Genomic DNA, 20,640 nt, shown 5'->3' with positions numbered 1-20,640 from the left:
TCTCTGCTGTGGCAGATGCAAAGCAGTGGGTGTGGGAGAAGTTCTGAGAAGACATGGAGAAGGACTTTTGGTCGGCACCAAAGTGCTTCTGGAGAACTGTCCGCCATCTTAGGAGGGGGAAGCGGGGAACTGTCCAAGCTGTGTACAGTAAGGATGGGACCCTGTTGACTTCAACTGTGGAGGTAATTGGGCAGTGAAAGGAACACTTTGAGGAACTCCTAAATCCAACTGACATGCCCTCTCTAGTAGAGGCAGAGCTGGAGGCTGATGGGGATTTCTCGTCAATTTCCCTGGAGGAAGTCACTGAGGTAGTCAAACAACTCCACAGTGGCAAAGCCCCAGCGATTGATGAGATCCGCCCAGAAATGCTAAAAGCTTTGGGTGTGGAGGGGCTGTCTTGGATGACACGTCTCTTTAACATTGCATGGAAGTCGGGTACAGCGCCCAAGGACTGGCAGACTGGGGTGGTGGTTCCCCTTTTCAAAAAGGGGGACCAGAGAGTGAGTCTACTCCAGGGTGCTGGAACAGAGGGTTCAGCTGATAGTCGAACCTCAGATCGAAGAGGAACAATGTGGTTTTCTTCCCGGTCGTGGAACAACTGACCAGCTCTTTACTCTCACAAGGATCCTGGAGTGGGCTTGGGAGTATGCCCACCCAGTCTACATGTGCTTTGTAGATCTGGAGAAGGCATATGGCCGGGTCCCCCAGGAGATACTGTGTGGGAGGTGGATCGGTTCGCAGCAGAGTGCGAAGCGGTTGGGATGAGGATTAGCACCTCAAAATCTGTGGCCATGGTTCTCAGCAGGAAACCGGTGGAGTGCCAGCTCCAGGTAGGGAATGAATCCTTACCCCAAGTGAAGGAGTTCAAGTACCTCGGGGTCTTGTGAAAAAGTGAGGGGAGATTGGAGCAGGAGATTGGCCAGAGAATCGAAGCAGCGGAGGCGGTATTACACTCTCTTTACTGCACCGTTGTGACGAAAAGAGAGCTGAGCTGTAAGGCAAAGCTCTCGATCTACCGGTCAATTTTAGTTCCTACCCTCACCTATGGTGATGAAGGCTGGGTCATGACCGAAAGAACAAGAACCCGGGCCGAAATGGGTTTCCTCAGGCAGGTGGCTGATGTCTCCCTTAGAGATAGGGTGAGAAGCTCGGCCATCCGTGAGGAGCTCAGAGTAGTGCCGCTGCTCCTTTGCATTGAAAGGAGCCAGTTGACGTCGTTTAGGCATCTGGTAAGGATACCTCCTGGATGCCTCCCTAGGGAGGTGTTCCAGGCACGTCCAGCTGGGAGGAGGCCTCGGGGAAAACCCAGGACTAGGTGGAAAGATTATATCTCCACACTGGCCTGGGGACGCCTCGGGATCCCCCAGTCAGAGCTGGTTAATGTGGCTCGGGAAAGAGAAGTTTGGGGTCCCCTGCTGGAACTGCTGCCCAAGTGGATGGATGGATGGATGGATGGTGATTTTTCCGGATTAATCCGGAATTCCAGATTTACCGGCCTGAAAATCGGACCCACGTGAATCACGCAGATCTGTAATTTAAAAAAAAAGAGAGGGGGGGCTACAGGAGCTGGCCGAATGAAATGGAATGGATTTGAGGACATCTACAGGCTGACGTGTATAAAGTAAAATTGATGTTACCGCTGTTGTCCTTGAAAAGTTATTTTGGAGGTACAACACAGTACAAATGAGGTAACGTTGGGCTTCATCCAGCCAGAGGGAACGATCACCAACAGTCCTGGACGAATCCCGATGCTCCTGTTTTACGCATGATCCATGTGCTACTCTGGGCCGGCCATGACAGTGTTGGAGCCCCAGGCGAGATTTTAAATTTTGAGCATTGCACCAATTTATGGTTCATCTCCATCTATCTAAAGCAAAACACAATATTCAGGCAATATGTGACAATTAGATAGAATTCAGGCATTCTGTATGCTATTGCTTTTAAATATGTTTTCTCCTGTAGATCAACATTTCTAATTTAATAAAATTCCTGCTGAGTCAGTACACATGCTTGGCCTTCCCTTCTCTTTTGAGTCTCTGTTTGGGGAAATAACCTATTTTAATAGGCCTACATGGCTCCTTTTTACCTCAATAATTAATTAATTAATTTGAATTCAGTTATAAATTCTTGTACTTCAATAGCTCTTGTGTTTCAGCAGGTTTTCTGCTCATGTTCCAAACTTTCTGCACATTCAGAATATCTCCCCGTGTTCTCCGACATGTCCATTGCCATATTACACAATATTAATGTCATAATTTAAGTTCATAATATTTTTAATCAATCAGGCCTCTACGTTATTGATCCGCTGGTATATAGCCTATCCCCTTTAGACCGCTAGAAACCGAAACCAACCAAAAACACTACTGATCAGAAGACAGATCAGCAGATAGGCCCATCTCACCACAAATCCACACGTTAAGTTCAGCAGCTCCGATAAAGTGCAGCTCACAGTCCAAAACAGCAAGGCTGCGCTTCAGTTTTAAGATGTTTATATTGCAAAACTGTAGCCTAACAGTTCCGTTACGGTCTGGACACACAGCGTGACGCGTACATGATTAAAATCGTCGCTGTCGCATCAGCTAGGCGGATTTGAGTTCACGCTGAGTCGAAACCTCTTGCAGCGCAGTATGTAGCCCCTTGACATTTTGCGCCCTAGGAGATGGCCCTTTCAGATATGAAGTGATTTGCGCTGTGCCGGCCACGGGGTTCAGCACCACAGGTCGGCCTTCCGCGACTGGGGACTCTCCGCAGCAAGCTGCCTCACAGTCGGCCCGCAAACATGATTTTTTTTTTTTACTAAGTAACGGCTGTGATTCAAAATGTAGCGAAATACAATACTTAAAAGAAAACATGATTAAGTACTACTCAATTACAGTAACGCGAGTAAATGTAATTGTTACTGACGGCTCTTTCAGAGGTGTGTCAGGCAGGCTACAGACAGTTCAGAATTTTTAAAAGTAAAAGCTCAGTTCAACGCCAAATAAAACAGGGGTCGGCAACCTATGGCACATGTGCCAGCGTGGGCATGCAGAGACATTTTAAGTGGCACGTGAGAAAGCCAACTTAATCCTACAATATTGACATATGCCACTATGTTAGTGAAAAAACACATGATCAACCACCATTATGAATTAATGTTGACATTATAATTATTAGGATTGTCAAAATAAAAATAACGCTTTAAATTTTTACTTTATGATCTGCAACCGGGCTGCACTGATCCTCGTTTTTGCTGTAATCTGATTGGCTTAATGGCGCCAATCAAAGGAGTTTACTTTCCATCCGGTTTGTGTGACAAGTGCAACAGAGACAGTAAATAAGGTGAAAAAATGTGAATTTAGAAGAAATAATGTTGTAACTATTTTAGCCTTCTGACTGACTGTACACATGACATGTTGGTAGTTAACAGTATACTGTGACTTACAGTAGTGTGAAAAAGTGTTTGCCCCCTTCCTGATTTCTTTGCATGTTTGGCACACTGTAATGTTTCAGATCATCAAACAAATTGAAATATCAGACCAAGATAACACAACAATACAGTTTTTATATGAAGATTTTTATTTTTAAGGGGGTAAAAAATCCAAACCTACATGGCCCTGTGTGAAAAAGTGAAAGCCCCCTAAACCTAATAACTGGTTGGGCCAACCTTAGCAGCAACAATTGCAATCAAGTGTTTGCAATAACTGGCAGTGAGTCTTTTACAGCACTGTGGAGGAATTTTGGCCAACTCATCTTTGCAGAATTGTTGTAATTCAGCCACATTGGAGGGTTTCAAGCCTTAACAGCTTTTTTAGGGTCATGCCACAACAGCTCAATTGGATTCAGGTCAGGACTTTGATTAGGCCACTTAAACGTCTTCTTTTTGTTTTTTCTTACGCCATTCAGAGGTGGACTTGCTGGTGTGTTTTGGATCATTGTCCTGCTGCAGAACCCACGTGTGCTTCAGCTAGATGTATCAAACAGATGGCCAGACATTCTCTTTCAGCCCCAGACCTGCCCTGTACTCTATTCCACACATTTATGTGCTTGTTAGGATAAATTGTAACTTTGGTCATCATCTGAAATTTCATCTAGCGTCATCATAGCAATAAAAATTATGAGTCCAGTAAGATTTTGAACATGGTAAATGTCATCATGTTAGCACTGTCATTGTGAGCATGTTAGCTGATGTTGCATGACATTGTGACAAAGCACAGCTGTGCCAAAGTAGAGCCTCAAAGGACAGCTACCATGGATGTACACTGTTAGTCTTGTTTGTTGATTATTCTAAATCATTTCAGATAAGTGTTATTATAATTACAAAAGGAAACTGGTTCACAATACAAGCAGAAAATATTGAAACAAGATAAAAACAGTAACTTAATTATACAAATAATACTACGAAGACACATCTAACATCCTATCAAATGGAATTCTAAGTTGACTTTCAAAGATATGTTTTAGCCTGATTTAAAGCTGAGTTAAAGCATGCATATACAACATCAATATAACTGCTGTGGTTGAGAATTAAAAAATAATATTCATGTGTTTTACATTTTATCATCAGGACCCATTTTGCGTATCTTAAAAAATCTAAAAATCACTCCTTTGATTTGAGGCAGATTCAGGCCATAAACTAGAGGGTTGTTGATGGGGGGAATGATCAGATACTCTAAAGATAAAACAACTGCAATATTTGGATTCAGTTTGTCACCCTCAAATCGAGTCAATGACAGCTCACAGAAGACAGAAAACATATAGGTCACAAATGTCACTATGTGGGGCAGGCAGGTTTGTAACGCCTTTCCTCTGAATTCAGACGAGCTTCTCCTGCACACAAGCAGAATCCGTAGATAGGTGGACAGGACAAAGAACAGGGGGATGAAGGTGGTTGTTATCGTAAAAAACTGACCTGCTATGCTGTTCAGAGTTGTGTCCACACAGGAGAGCTGAACCACAGGCCAGTTAGAACAGAAAAGCCTGTGCAGTTTATTTCCACACAAAGGCAATCGAACAGTAAGATAAAGAATAAATCCAATAGCAAATGCAGGGTAGAGCAGAGCAAAAATCAGAAGATGTCTCACCATCCTAAAGGTCATTTTGCTGTGATAGTGTAAAGGCTGGCAAATAGCAACAAATCTATCATAGGCCATGATGCTGAGGATGGTCAGTTCACATGATACGTAGGTGTAAATAACATACATCTGAATGAAACAAGATGCACGTGAGATCAAATGAGTGTCAGACAGAATGTCCCTCAGGAACCTGGGGAAGAAGCCGGCTGAGCCGTACAGAGAGTTTAAACACAGACAGGAGAGAAACATGTACATGGGTTGATGCAGAGACGTCTCCAGGCAGACTGCCAGAATAATGACAACGTTAGCAGAGATTATAGTCATGTAGACCAACAGACACAGACAGAAGAACAGATATCTGAGGGGCCCAGAGTCTGTAAACAGAGTCAGCTGAAAATACCCAGGAGTAAAGCTGTTATTGCTCATCATGTCTGCACAACAGAGAAGCAAAAACAGAGATGGATACAAAGAACAACCAGGAGAGAGTGATGGAGGATAAAGGAAAGGAGAGGAAAGAGTAAGAATAAATCTCCCATGAACAAGAAACATTTCCAAGGCCGTACTGAGTTAAATAAAGGTTAAAACTTTTCATGGGCAATATACAGCATAATCATATTCAAGGGAACTAAAATAGAAATGAGAAGTATTCTTCCCTTGCCATATTTCCATAAAAATGCGTGTAGAAAAACTTTCATTCAAAGCCAAATGTAGCCCATGCAGAGCCAGCCAATATATATATACTGTATGTTTATGAACAACAGATCAAACAAAATCAGGAGCAACTTTTTACACTTGACATGAGGAGCGTAGACGACAAATGGCGACAATAAAATTGTACAATTGAATCAAACATTAATGACTTAATGGTTCCAGATGCTTGATAGGATGCAATAGTAACATTCAAGACATTTAAACAAATTTTTTGCTCTAGTTCAGATTAGTCAATAGTGTTACTGCGAGATAATCATCTGCGTGCATTACAAATCAAGAAGGCAATCTAGATCTCTATTGTAAAGATCCACTGTCCAGAGGAATTGCCCTGTTGTGTGTTCTATAATAGTTACACAACTACTACTACAAACATCAACCAACAAAATATAACAAAGTTCAACCAACTCATTAATAATAATCAAAGCTTGCTCAAAACAGTGTTTGTTAATCAGCTTGTTAAATGAGAGCTTCGACTGATGAACCTCTACCCTGTAATGATCCACACAGAAGCAGCTGTGGAAACTTTATCTTCTTCTGCTGCTAGGATGCGAGCAGCAACGTGTACAGTCCAAAGGGACGTAAAGCCTCTCTCACCTGATGTCAGGCGTCATTCATGTGTTTTAATGCGTCTTTTTTCAGTCCTAAAGTGTGGGTGTGCTTAACTTTAGGGATTTGAATATTGAGAAATGGGAAATGTAGCTTTGTGAAACATTGATTTTCCCCTTCTTTATGTATTTACAGTTGAAACTGCTTGTAGTGATCATTGTTGCAGTGACCAACTACTTACATGGATCACAAACCTTGGGACACCTAACAACTGTCTCTGCCTGCTCTCCCAACATACAGTTCACCATACATGTTTGCATGCACTTGCTATGTACACTCACAAGCCATCTGAAATTCTGTTAATGTACTCATATCACTGTGGCTCAGTGAGGCATTTTGCTCTTCTGTTACTGCTATGCTGCCATTATGAGACTTTTTACATAACATCCCTGCTCTCCCAAAGCAGCAGGGATGTTATGTCATTGGAGTGTAATGCTTTCTCCCTGACCATTCACACATGGCCTGGAGAATCAGAAGGCCACGTTTAAATCAGTAAATAGTGACATCAAAAGGTCCATTATAAAAGGCATCCTAGCAATGGAGCAAGGTAACCATTAAACTTACTTTAGGGAGTGAAAGTACTTTCTAACAGCACTGTCAATAACCAGATTTGTATCTAGATGTATGACTTAGAGAGAGGTTTACTCATGATCAAAAACATGAAACTGCTGCGTAGATTTATCTCAAGCACAAAAAGCCTTAAAAATGTAGCCACATGCCTTTTCTCTCTCAACATGACAAAATCTTCCTCAGGCTGACTTCTACCCCTGTCACTAATTTATAAACTTGGAGTGTGGACAAATGATCATACTTTTATGCTCAGCAACTCAAGCATTTACTAAAAACAAATGCACTTTTCTATCAACAAAGCATCAAATTGCACCTTCCTGAGAGATTCTTATGAATCCAGACATTTTACATTTACTCATTTGGCGACACTTTTATCCAAAGCAACTTACATTTGAGGAACAACTTGCTGTCCAAGCGCAGCAGCGGGCAAGCAGGTCGCAGACGGCGGGCCAGAATGGGGCCAGAGCAGGGCAGTGGACCAGCATATGCTCCAGAGTCTCATCCTCGGTTATGCACACTGCCACGTCTGGGTGAACAGGGCACACACATGCTGGAGTATCACCGCTGTGAAGATCCGGATCTTGAACTCTGTAGCAGACCATTTCTTTTGCAGTAATGAGATGGAGGGACGTGGTGGGGCTTGCCCCAGCCAGGTGGAACTCAGGTAGGGAACCGATGTGGGCCTGCATCTCCACCCCGCCCCAGACCGCTGCCGCAGGACCACCATCCAGGAGCCGGGGAAGGCACCCTGCACTCTGGCACACCAAGCCGCCACTGTCCTGGAACTCAGAGAGGCAGCATTAGTGCAGATGGCCTGAGCAACCCGCTCCCCATCGACGTGTCTACCCCCTCGACCAGGTGGCACACCTGGAGACCTTGATCTCACTCCCCAGGAGAGTGGGGATTCCAGCAACGCCACTATCTCACAAGAGGAGGTTCAAAGGTTCGACTGCCACACTGAAGAGGAGGGAGGATAGGGGGCACCCCTGCCTCACCGACCTCTCCAGGGGAACGGCCTCTGACACAACGCTGTTGAGCTTGACCCTACAGATAGCGCCCCCTGTACAACAGCTCAACCCTGCCCACAAAGTGCTCGCCAAAGCCAAAACGGTGGAGAAGGGAGGAGAACAGGTAGGCATGGCTCACTCTGTCAAATGCCTTTTGCAGATCTGCGGACAACATCACGCCACCATCAACCGCCATCGCGCCTATTGCACAACGGGTCATCAGAATGTTATCAACAATGTCTCGACCTCGTCCTTGTACAACAGAAATGGAGAGCATCAGATCACAGGACAAAGGCGTGGGCGAAGTGGCCCCTGGCCACCCACACTACCTCCCGGGCCCCAGCCACACCACCGTGCCATCATCAACATACAGTTCAGTTGTAAAACACCTAAAAAATAAGCCGTACACCCTTCAAGTAAGGTGTTTGCCCTACTCCGCACAGCGGATCCCCTGCACGTCTCCACTAGCTGGTTGGTGAGGCTGATGCTGCAGGCGTGGTCGCAGGCAATGGTCAGCAGTGACTCTGTTCAACTCATCTGCAAGCTCCTCCCACACCCTCCCCGCAGCCCGCTTAGCCCTCCCATGCTTTCATACCAAGGATTTAATGCGCCGCCTGACCCCCACCCACCAGTCCAGCACACCGTCCACCGAGAAGAGCTCAGCAGAAAGGCCTCCGACCAATGTCATCAAAGCCCTGTTAAAAACTACATCCTTCAACAAAGTCGAATTAAAATACCATACCCCACCCCACCCTGGAGCTTGCAAGGCCCAGGGACTGGGTGAGGTGGCTGAGATCACTAAAACCGTTAACAGCATACTCACAGTCATGGACATGTCCCACCAGCCCCCCGGTGGCCAGGCAAAGGTTGATCCTAGACTGCTGGAGCACAGGCCGGGCCACACAACGCCAGGACCTGGTTTACACTCCTTCCAGACATCAACCAGGTCAGCCCGAGTTACGAGCTGGTAGCCTGCCCCTCTTCGGGGCCAGCCAGTAGCTCTGCTGCCCCTCTGCCATCCGCTCCCGGGGATCAGCACTCAGTCCCTGCTGATCCCCATCATCTTCCACCCCATGGCTAGAAGGCCCAGTTAGCTTTCCAAGCCCGTCAGTCACCGCTTCCATCTCTCCAGTTCTCCCAACATCTGGCATCTCCATTCCAACACCCGACTGCTGTCCCAAAAACAACAGCCTGGTAACATGCTTCAGGTCTTGGCCAATAAGAAGACAGTGGGCTTTGAGAGGGGGGGCCTTAAAGAAACAGGAGCATCTAAAGCTTGTTTCAGACAGAGGCCTACATGAAGGCCTACATGAAGGACCAGTATAAGATAGAAAATTATTTTTTTGCACTCAGAATCATGCAAAGCTGCCATACAGGAGTCACAAAACTACTATATAGGGCTAGACATGTGGTATAATAGGTCACCTTTAAGGCATTGCCCTTCAGATCCAAAGATTGACAGATCAAATCCCGGTTAGGGCATTTTTTTGTAGGTGGCTATAATGTAGTGCTCACTTCTACAATCATCTTTGTCGCAGTAGTTATGAGATGCAACTTGAAAAGGAATAGCCTGTAACATGTGTGACCAATCTGGGGATGGAGGCAAATCAGCTGTTGCACGGAACACATGCACGCTACGACAAACAGATTTGAAAACCAGTAGGGACACAACAACAGTCATAGAAAAAATAAACCAATTCAATTTTATTTGTATAGCGCCAAATCACAACAGCAGTTATCTCACAGCGCTTTTCATAAAAGAGCAGGTCTAGACCGTACTCTGTGATGCTATTTACAGAAGCCCAACAGACCACAGTTCCTTTTTTCCGTTCCGATTTAAAAACTGTCTTTTTTTGTTTTCTGTTTTTTCAGTTTTCTGTTCTGGTTTTGTTCCAATTTCATTTTGAAACTGAATAATGAAAGAACGAACGATACACGGATTTAAAAGCATTACTCTACAGTGTATCTCCAGTCCAGTGGTTAAGGTCTTGCCCTTCAGATTTAAAGATTGAAGGATCAAATATTGATCAGGACATGTTCCCAAGCACAGAACTAAGTAAATTAATCTGCAGATAAATTGCATTTTTGACGGCCTAAATGTCCTTGAAAACTAAAAAACCTTTGCACACATGGTAGGCGGACTGACACCCAACAGGAAGTCGGCCACTTTGGATTTAATCATAATTTTTGCCAATTTACACACTCCTAGACAATTAGTCTGATCGACTTCAAATTTTTGCTGTGCAGTCTTATCCCAATGATGATTACACATTGTAAAAATGGTGCGTTTTGGTTGACCGGGGTTGTCTGTGTGTCTTTCACACGCATTTTCTTTAGGAAATGCCCATTATAGTTTAAGACTATTATCCTAAACCTTCCATTGTATTCTATGTCTGCTGCTATTTCTGCCAAAAAACAAACCATTGCAATAACCCTATGACTCAAACATCCAATTATATTTCCATTTAGCTGACACTTATATCCAAAGCGACGTACAATTGCTATACAGGTCAGAGGTCGCACACCACTCGAGAAATGATGGGTTAAGCGTGTAGCTCAGGGAACCAGTGGTGGATGGGTAAAGGTGGGAAACACGAAAGGCATGTGTCCTATCCACTGCTCCATCACCACCCAATGTACCTATAAATTATTATTGTCATTATTCAAATACATCGCTGCTTTTTGCAGATGATGTGGTCCTGTTGGCATCATTGATCTATGACCTTCAGCACTCACTGGATCGATTCACAGCAGAGTGTGAAGCGGCTGGGATGAGGACAAGCACCTCTTAATCTGAGGCCATGGTTCTCAGCAGGAAACCGATGTAGTGCTCACTTCTGGTAGGCAATGAGTCCTTACCCCAAGTAAGGGAGATTAGGTGGAGAATCAGAGCGGCTGGTATTGCATTTTCTCTACCCCACAGTGCGACAAAAAGTGAGCTGTGCCGGAAGGCAATGATTTCGATCTACTGGTCAATTTTTGTTCCTACCCTCACATATGGTCATGAAATCTGGGTCATGAAGTCTGTCCGAAAGAACTAGATCGCAGGCGCAAGCGGCCGAAACAGGTTTTCTCTGGATAGGATGACAAGCCAGGTCATCCGTGAGGAATCTGCAAGGTGCAGAGCTGGTGCTCTTTTGCGTCAAGAAAGTTGAGGTGGTTCGGGTATATGGTAAAGATGATCCCTGGGCGCCTCCATAGGGAGTTGTTCCAGGCCCGTCCAGTTATGAGGAGGCCTTGGGGAAGACCCAGGACTAGGTGTAGAGATTATATCTCCACACTGGCCTGGGAACTCCTCGGGATCCCCCACTCAGAGCTGGATAATGTGGCTCAGGAAAGAGAGGTTTGGGGTCCCCTGCTGGAGCTGCTGCACCCATGACCCGACCCCGGATAAGTGGATAAGAAATCCGGATGTAAGGATGGATTGTATAAATACATAGTTCCCATTAAAAGCATTTAATTGGTGAAACAATAGTTAACTTTTAATTTAGAAATAGTCACAGCAAATGCAATGTTTTTGTGAGTGAGATTAGTGCAGACCGCTATCGTATCAAAAATGCGTCTACAAAACAGGACTACTATCATTTTCAACATTTTATGACAGCAGACAAGAAATACTGCAGTGAGTAATGCTACAGTCATTAGCAGGCACAGTGAGCTGATAGTTGAAGAGATGCAGGCGACAGGCTGCACACCTCCACCTTGTTAGCCAGGTAACGTCACTTTCGCTGTTCGCAAACTCATGTCTTGTGCAGAATAAAGTCATATTATGACTGCTCACATAATTATGGAAAAAGACCAATTAATCAGAGGTAGGATTGGGTGGTACCACCCCATCGTAAGAATATTGGACAAAAGTTATTATAGCTTAAAAACGATTGATAGACACTGTCTTTTTTGTCGTATTCCTGAGACTTCCCTGAAAACGGAGATATCTGGGTTGTTTATATACATCACTTCCTTGTTTTGCAAATCCAGTGCGTAAGAGGCCAATAAAATCGCCGTAGTCAGGCAGACTCCACGCGCAACAGACCAATGGAAAATGGGGGTTTGGTAAATTTTACCCAATCAGAGGAAGGTAACGTGATGATTTCTAGCCAATGAAAATGATTCTGTAGTTTTCTGAACCCTGAGTTAGGAGGCCGAGACCGAAATATTTATCTGAACTGACCGTGACAAATGCAGAGGAGTGGTTGACTTACGTCAAGGCAACTATACAAATGTGATTCTTATGATTGTTTTAGTGCTTTTATGATGGCAAAGAGGGAGACTTTACACAGCAGAAGCATTTATATACAGTCTATGTGAAGCATCGATCAGAAGTTTGGAATGCGACGGAAAGCTAACGCAACGCAACTGTGATGCTTTTGGAAACACCCATTTAGACTACAGTGGCTGCAGACCAGAAGATTTTCCGCTGTGGACCCACAAACCATGCACGCAGGACTGCGGATGTTATCAAATACTGTGAGCACTCTGTTAGGCAAGCAGAGCCTATAACAAGACCCCCTGGCAGTCTGGGGCATGCCAGGAGCCCCTCTGCATCTTCTTAGAGATGCCTTGCTTTGGTTAGGGGGATACATAAGAAAAATGCCTTGGACATTTTCACAAAAGGCTGCATTATTTCATTGTTCTAGGCACATTTTATTGAAAACCTGCATATGGATGTTACACAAAGGGTTGAATAAACTTGTTTTGAGTTCCAAAGCTGTTTAGTAATGATGTATAAGGTGTGATTTTTCATTAATAAATCACAAAAATTTAATTTTCGTGTATGAAATTCTCTGGTTTAATGTGCATTTTTCACTCATACTTCCTTTATAAGCACATTACAAACATGATTATGTTAGCTTAGGGTCTTCTGAATCCATAGATACCAAACACATGCTGTTCCATCTCCATTACATATGCTTTGTAAGCCCAAATGTATAACTAGAGAAAACTGACCAAAAAGGGCTTAGGAACTAGAGGGCAGATAATAGTTGATTTTGCTGCCCCTGACGTATGTGACCTGTAGTAGGCCTATTAACCAGCAATTTTTGTTACCACTGGTAATTACATGTGTCACATGCACATTAATGTTGCAAATACGTAATAGCAGACTGTATAAAAAATGGTTGATAAGTATTTCCTGCCAATCAGAACTGCAACCTGCAGTTAAATTAACAATTACAGATTTTAACCATCACGCATAAGTGAACAGTCTCCTTGGCGAAAGTCTAAGAGCATTTTCTTATTATGTAGGCTTGGTATCATTATGGATTTGCCATTTTTTTATTTATACAGGTGTTTATAAGCAACCTGTTACATAAATCTTTATTTCACATCCTGATAATTGGTAATCGATCATTCCGCTATTATAGATCAATATACAAATGATAACACAACACCACTTGGATGGATTGCCATGACACAGTGTGCAGACATTAATGGTCCCAGAGAAAGTATAGTACTGACTTGAATTATCTGATTTTTCCCTGCCAGCAGCAGGTTGACATTTTTGGCTTTTAGTAAGATGTCTTAACAACTATTGGAGGGATTGCCTAGAAATTAGCACACACATTTACGTCCCTGTCAGGATAAATTGTGATAACTGTGGTTATCCTCTGACTTTTCATCTAGTGCAACCATCACGTTAAAAATGATGTGTCCACTACAATACGATACTGAACATGGCAATCATTCTACCCGGTAAACATCATCATGTTATCATTGTCATTGTGAGCATGTTAGTATGTTGATGGTGCATGACATGGTTACAAAGCACCACTGTGCCAAAGGATAGCATCAAAGGACAGCTAGCAAGTCTGTCCGCATTTATTTAGTTTTTTTGATTATCTGACCTCATTACAGTTTAGTGTTATTTTAATTACAAAGAGAAACTGGTTGATGACACACAAACAAAGTATTATTAATTAAGAATAAACGCAGACTAACATAAAAAGCTATAAATGGAAAATACAAAAATGACACATCTAACATCCAAATTCCTATCGAACACATTTAAAATCCTATCAAATTATGGTGAAGGTTGTGAGATTCAAAGATGCGTTTTAGTCTGAAGAGCTGTGAGTTGAACCATGTATATAGAACTTGTGCAATATCAATATCATTGTTGTGGTTCAGGTTAATCTTTAATATTGCAACTTGCCTATTCATAGATGTAATAATCTAGCAAAGAAAATCTATGGACTATGTAATATATTCTAGAAGTATATTTTGTTAAAAATAGAGGCATAAAGCTTCCTTGTTTGCTACACAGGATGTGCATGACAAGTTTTACATTTTGGCAGCAGGACCCATTTTGTGTATCTTCAAAAATCCAAAAATCACTCCTTTGATTTGAGGCAGATTCAGGCCATAAACTAGAGGATTATTGATGGGAGGAATGATCAAATACTCTAAAGAGAAAACAACTGCAATGATTGGATTCAGTCTCTCACCCTCAAATCGAGCCAGTGACAGCTCACAGAAGAGAGAGAATGAATAGTCACAAATGTCACTATGTGGGGCAGGCAGGTTTGTAACGCCTTTCCTCTGAATTCAGACGAGCTTCTCCTGCACACAAGCAGAATCCGTAGATAGGTGTACAGGACAAAGAGCAAGGGGATGAAGATGGTTATTATTGTAACAAACTGACCTGCTATGCTGTTCAGAGTTGTGTCCACACAGGAGAGCTGAACCACAGGCCAGTTAGAACAGAAAAGCCTGTGCAGTTTATTTCCACACAAAGGCAATCGAACAGTAAGATAAGCAATGAAGCCAATAGCAGATGCAGGTAGAGCAGAGCAAAAATCAGAAGATGTCTCACCATCCTAAATGTCATTTTGCTGTGATAGTGTAAAGGCTGGCAAATAGCAACAAATCTATCATAGGCCATGATGCTGAGGATGGTCAGTTCACATGATACGTAGGTGTAAATAACATACATCTGAATGAAACAAGATGCACGTGAGATCAAATGAGTGTCAGACAGAATGTCCATCAGGAACCTCGGGAAGAAGCCGGCTGAGCCGTACAGAGAGTTTAAACACAGACAGGAGAGAAACATGTACATGGTTGATGCAGAGACTTCTCCAGGCAGACTGTCAGAATAATGACAAGTTAGCAGAGATTATAGTCATGTAGATCAACAGACACAGACAGAAGAACAGATATCTGAGGGGCCCAGAGTCTGTAAACAGAGTCAGCTGAAAATACCCAGGAGTAAAGCTGTTATTGCTCATCATGTCTGCACAACAGAGAAGCAAAAACAGAGATGGATACAAAGAACAACCAGGAGAGAGTGGTTAAAGATAAAGTAAAGGAAAGTGGAGGAGTAGAGGCAAAACTGCATTGAACACTAAACATCCTTACTGAGTTAAATAAAGGCTCAAACTTATTTGTGGGCAATATACATTATGATCACGTTCTATATCAGGGTACCATTTCCTTGCCTGCTGTATTTACAAAAGAGTGTTTACAATCCCTTCCATCCAAAGATAAATGTAGCCACTGTGAAACCAACCAATAAACATATACGGTATGTTTATCACAGAGCTTATTTGTCAAAGTTTGCATATGAATAACAGATCAAACAAAGTCGGGGGCAACTATTTACCCTTGGCATGAGGAAAGCAGAGGATACATTTTAACAATAAAATTGTAAAATTAAATCAAACACTTAATGCTTCCAGAAGCTGCACAGGGTGCAGTAATAACATTTAACACATTTTTGCTCAAGTTAAGATTAATTAATAATCATCTGTGTACATTAACAATCAAGCAGGCAATCTAGATATCTATTGTAAAGATCCACATCCAGAGAATTTGACCTGTTGTGTTTTTTATAATAGGTACACAACTACTACTACTACTACAAACATCAACCTTGTAACAACAATTAAACCAACTCATGATAAAAATGGAAACTTGCTCAAAATAGTCTTTGTTAATCAGCTTGTTAAATGAGATTTTCGACTGATGAAGCCTCTACCCTGTAATGATCCACACAGAAGCAGCGACTTTATCATCTTCTGCTGCTAGGATGTGAGCAGCAACGTGTACAGTCCAAAGGGAGGTAAAGCCTCTCTCACCTGATGTTACCTGACACACAAGTTCTATACTGTATTATTTTTTCTGCTCTGAATCGCTTTTGGTTGTTCTTAACTTTAGGGATTTGAAAGCCGAGAAATGGGGAATGCAGCTGTGTGAATGTATAGTCAGACTAATTTCAAAACTACACTGAACAAAATTATAAACGCAACCCTTTTGTTTTTGCCCCCATTCATCATGAGCTGAAATCAAAGATCTAAGACTTTCTCTATGTACAAAAGGTCTATTTCGCTAAAAACACAAAAAACAAGGGGGGTTCTTAACCTTTCTGGCAGTCCGACCTTAAGCCTTAAACCGACCATCAGACGAAGCCCCTGGACCAGCTGGTAGGCTACTACCAGCGGTGTCTCCTCTTTCTGCGGGTTTCATGGTACCACATAGATCTCCCTTTCCCTGTCTCCTGGGTGTTTGTACACCTCACACACCAGTGGTGTAGTCTAGGTTTTTCTAGTGAGTATAATGTGATTTTTCCCTCCCAGCCTCATACTCCCCCGTCCCAGCGTGACGTCCCATAAGCATCACTGCACTCACTAATACATACAGTATGCGTGTACATGTAATAGAGAGCACTCTGAAGGACTGTTTAGGCTGTGTGTTCTCAACAACGCAAAGACTTTAACAGCAAATGACAGTTACAGGTGGGAAAGGGTGTCATTTTGTATTCAAACATGGTGGGGACATTTTAGGGCTCAGATTAGAGTTGTGACAAAACACTTTGCATATGAGATGTGACAATCCAGAATATTGGTGTCACGAGATCAAGACTAGAAGATATTTTAATAGTATTTAAAGAAATATTCATTGATGAGTACACAATTGGGGGGTCTGGTTATGATTATGAGCATTAAACATTTAATTTCCTGCATTCTGGAGACATTTTCTGCACCAATTTATGGTGGAAATGTCTAATGTTTAGTGTTAATCACCATCTAAGTCAGCCAGTTGAGAGCTATATTTTGCCTTAGATGTTATATGAATCTTGTTTTATTATCTGGCAATTTTCAATGCACATTTCACAGTGCAAGTTGCAACTATTATTAACAATAATGGAAAGCTGAGGCTTTTCAGTAGCAGTAATAACAATGAACATAGGCCAATGTGCTGTTGTATTACCAAACTCATTCATTACAGAATATTAGCACTGAGGACACCAAAAGTGGTCCACATCCTCTCAGGCTCACTTAAAAAAAAAAAACATTGTCAAACGTAGGTTATGTACTGTTTCAATTCAATAGACCAACAACGTTGTTACAGTTCCATTAATGATAGCATTAATGACAACATAGGCCTATATGCTATTTTCACTCAGCAGTTAACATTACGACAGCATCAGCCTCATCTGACTCATTTTTTGTGTTTCAGTAACTTTAATGTTTAATCCCTCCATAGCAGCTGCAGTGTCACCTGTAGCGTGTGGTCTGAGTTTGCTCGCGTTTCACATCTCCTTCAGTGACTCACATTAGTTCATTTCAAACATGCGGCGAGTGACCGCCACGCAGCTGTGTTGTTGTTTGGTAGCTGATGTCAGATCCCGGTCACAGGCCACAGAAGCCGCAAACATCATTTCAGAGCTTCACAACACAAACGGGGTGAATTTATGAATGAACGTGTGAAAGTTCTGTCACAAAACGATGTTGTTGGAAATCTTTGACCGTTCCTAGTGGGTATACGGCGTATATCTGCGTATCACGTAGACTACACCACTGTCACACACTCAAAACAGAGCACACGCTCTCCGTTTGTCTATTTTTTAAAAAGCAGTTTTTGGCAACAAAACACACAGTGAGTTGTGATCAAGTTTCTGCTAATATGACAGTTATTACTTAGTGGCAAACCAAAGATTAAAGATCGCTGGCACTATAATCTTTGATTCTACTGACAGGACAGCTGATTTGGTGGTTGCCTAGCAACATAAAAAAACACAGGCATTAAAGGAACAGCTCTGAGCTGGTTTAAGTCCTATTTATCAGATCGATTTCAGTTTAACGATTAGTCCTCCATGCACGCCAAAGTTAGTCATGGAGTTTCTCAAGGATCTGTCCTCGGACCAATCCTCTTCTCTTTATATATATATATATATATATCCTTTAGGCAATATTATCAGGAAATATTCCATAAACTTTCATTGTTATGCAGATGATACTCAGTTATATCTATCGATCAAGCCAGATGAAACTGATCAGTTAGCTAAACTTCAAATGTGCCTTCAGGATGTTAAAACCTGGATATATACCTGTAATTTTCTGTTAAACATGGATAAAATTTAAGTTATTGTTCTGGGGCCCAAGCACCTCCGTGACGCATTATCTAAAGATATAGTTACTCTGGATGGCATCGCCCTGGCCTCCAGCACCACTGTGAGGAATCTTGGAGTTATCTTTGATCAGGACATGTCGTCTGAAAATGATGCAGAAAAACTAGTCCATGCATTTGTTACTTCTAGGCTGGATTACTGCAATTCCTTATTATCAGGCTGCTCAAAAATGTCCATTAAGACTCTTCAGCTGATCCAGAATGCTGCAGCACGTGTTCTGACAGGAACCAGGAAAAGAGATCATATTTCTCCTGTTTTAGCTTCTTTGCATTGGCTTCCAGTAAAATCCAGAATAGAATTTAAAATCATTCTTCTTACCTACAAAGCTCTTAATGGTCAGGCACCATCTTATCTTAAAGAGCTCATAGTACCTTACTACCCCACCAGAGCACTGCGCTCCCAGAATGCAGGGTTACTTGTGGTTCCTAGAGTCTCCAAAAGTAGACTAGGAGCCAGAGCGTTCAGCTATCAAGCTCCTCTCCTGTGGAACCAGGTTCCAGTTTGGGTTCAGGAGGCAGACACCATCTCCACATTTAAGAGTAGGCTTAAGACTTTCCTCTTTGATAAAGCTTATAGTTAGGGCTGGCTCAGGTGAGTCCTGAACCATCCCTTAGTTATGCTGCTATAGGCCTAGACTGCCGGGTGATTTCCCATGATGCACTGAGCTCCTCTCTCCTCTACTTTCTCTCCCTCTGTATGCAACCTCATCCCATTATTGCATGTTACTAACACAACTTCTCCCCTTTCCAGTAGTCTTGTGCTTTCTCGTCTCTCTCCTATCACTTCCTGCAGGTTTTTCTGGCTCTGGGCCTGTGGAGTCTGGATCTGTGGTTGCGAGTTACCTGCGGCCCCCGTGTTCCTGCTCGACACCCTCTGCTAACTCACCTGTTAACTCACCTGAGACGCATCCTGTTAATTAAGTACACCGGCGTGGGTGTCTCACACTAAAGGCATGTGTCTTATCCACTGCTCTATTACCACCGTCTGGATGGTATTACCCTGGACTCAAGCACCACTGCGAGGAATATTGGAGTAATCTTTGATCAGGACAATGAGGCAAATATCTTTTTTAAATGCAAGGGCTGGTTGTGCTAGTAATGTAACTCAAATAAATTAAATGCATACTGTGCCACTGGTGGCTGAGTTTGAAAACAGCTTGGATTACCCTTTCACAATAATGGTGAAATTAAATCGTATTAAGTCTATGCAGAACAGCTGTAGTCTACACACTACATAAACATCTTAATCAGATAATCAGTGGAGTGCTTTTCCTATATTAACAGAATGCTCTCCTGCAGAGCATGGCTTTCATTTGATGGATTTTAGCCTATGAATTCTGTCTTATTCACATTGGTTGATATTTGTTTTATAGCGATTCCCATCAGTGAATTTAACAAACAGAATGCCACCACTAGACCAGTTAAGAAGCAAAGGGAGAGAACAAATATGTGTGGACAAAACAGTCCTTTTGGGCTTTAGTGTGACTCACCACTCTCATCCTATCCATTCAAAAATGGGTTGCTCCTGTGTTATTGCCACAATAATTCTTTAGATTATTTTTATAGACGCTTCATTAATAATCATATTGTATTGGTTGCCTGGGCTATTAGAGAAGGCAAATCATATGCAGCAACCTTCATATAAACCAAGTGGTTTGGTTGGGTACATGTCCACCAGCGGATTTGAGCAACAATTGTAGGCCGCAAGTATGATATTTTATAGTGATCTTATCAATACCTTCACGTACATAAAAACTAATTGTATTAAACAGCTAACTTGGAGATAATCATCATACAAAGCCAAGTTTCCTTTAATTAGTTTATTGAACGTTTCAATGAGTAGGTTTGTCAAATGTTTGCTAACTTAGCTTTCTGCTGTGATACACAGAGTTCTTTCAACAAAGAAGAGCTCATAACATCAAATAACAGTGGCTGGTGTAAAGATGTGACAGCGATTCAGCAGCACTGCTCTCATGACCTGGAACATTTACTGATACACTGTAAACTGTTCTGCAAAGTTTTTACATTCCACCACAGGCCAACGTGTACGATGCACAGTGCAGATACCAGATACTGTGGGTAGAGCAGATATTCTCAGACTCCTTGGTTATTGTTCTTGGTAACAAAGAAAATCTCAGCAATGAACTCCCCAAATACAGACAGTGTACAGTTATAAAGTGTCCAACCAGAGAGGAGAACACTTTGGATCACTGCTACACCACAGTAAGCAGTGCCTATCACGCCATCCCTCGCACTCCTCTGGGACACTCTGACCACTTGATTCC

The 20,640-nt window shown here is 42.5% G+C and overlaps 1 protein-coding gene and 1 pseudogene across 1 annotated transcript; both read right to left on the bottom strand.

The window, feature by feature from the left end:
• Positions 1-4,529: 4,529 nt before the first annotated feature.
• On the bottom strand, positions 4,530-5,483 carry LOC119903641 (olfactory receptor 51I2-like). Its single transcript, XM_038719879.1, has one exon. It carries the CDS (start codon positions 5,481-5,483, stop codon positions 4,530-4,532), a length of 954 nt encoding a protein of 317 aa, XP_038575807.1.
• Positions 5,484-14,227: 8,744 nt separating this feature from the next.
• LOC119903640 lies at positions 14,228-15,177 on the bottom strand (annotated as a pseudogene).
• Positions 15,178-20,640: the final 5,463 nt, after the last annotated feature.

Source organism: Micropterus salmoides, unplaced genomic scaffold, assembly GCF_014851395.1.
Source record: "Micropterus salmoides isolate LMB-PRFRI ecotype aquatic unplaced genomic scaffold, ASM1485139v1 Ms_hic_scaffold_15, whole genome shotgun sequence".
NCBI lineage: Eukaryota > Metazoa > Chordata > Actinopteri > Centrarchiformes > Centrarchidae > Micropterus > Micropterus salmoides.
The sequence above is the reverse complement of the archived record's forward strand: the minus strand, read 5'-3'. Positions and strand labels throughout refer to the sequence as shown.

What these genes read in the sequence shown, in the direction of transcription:
- LOC119903641 (XM_038719879.1), bottom strand. Translation starts at nt 5,483, where the DNA reads ATGATGAGCAATAACAGCTTTACTCCTGGGTATTTTCAGCTGACTCTG.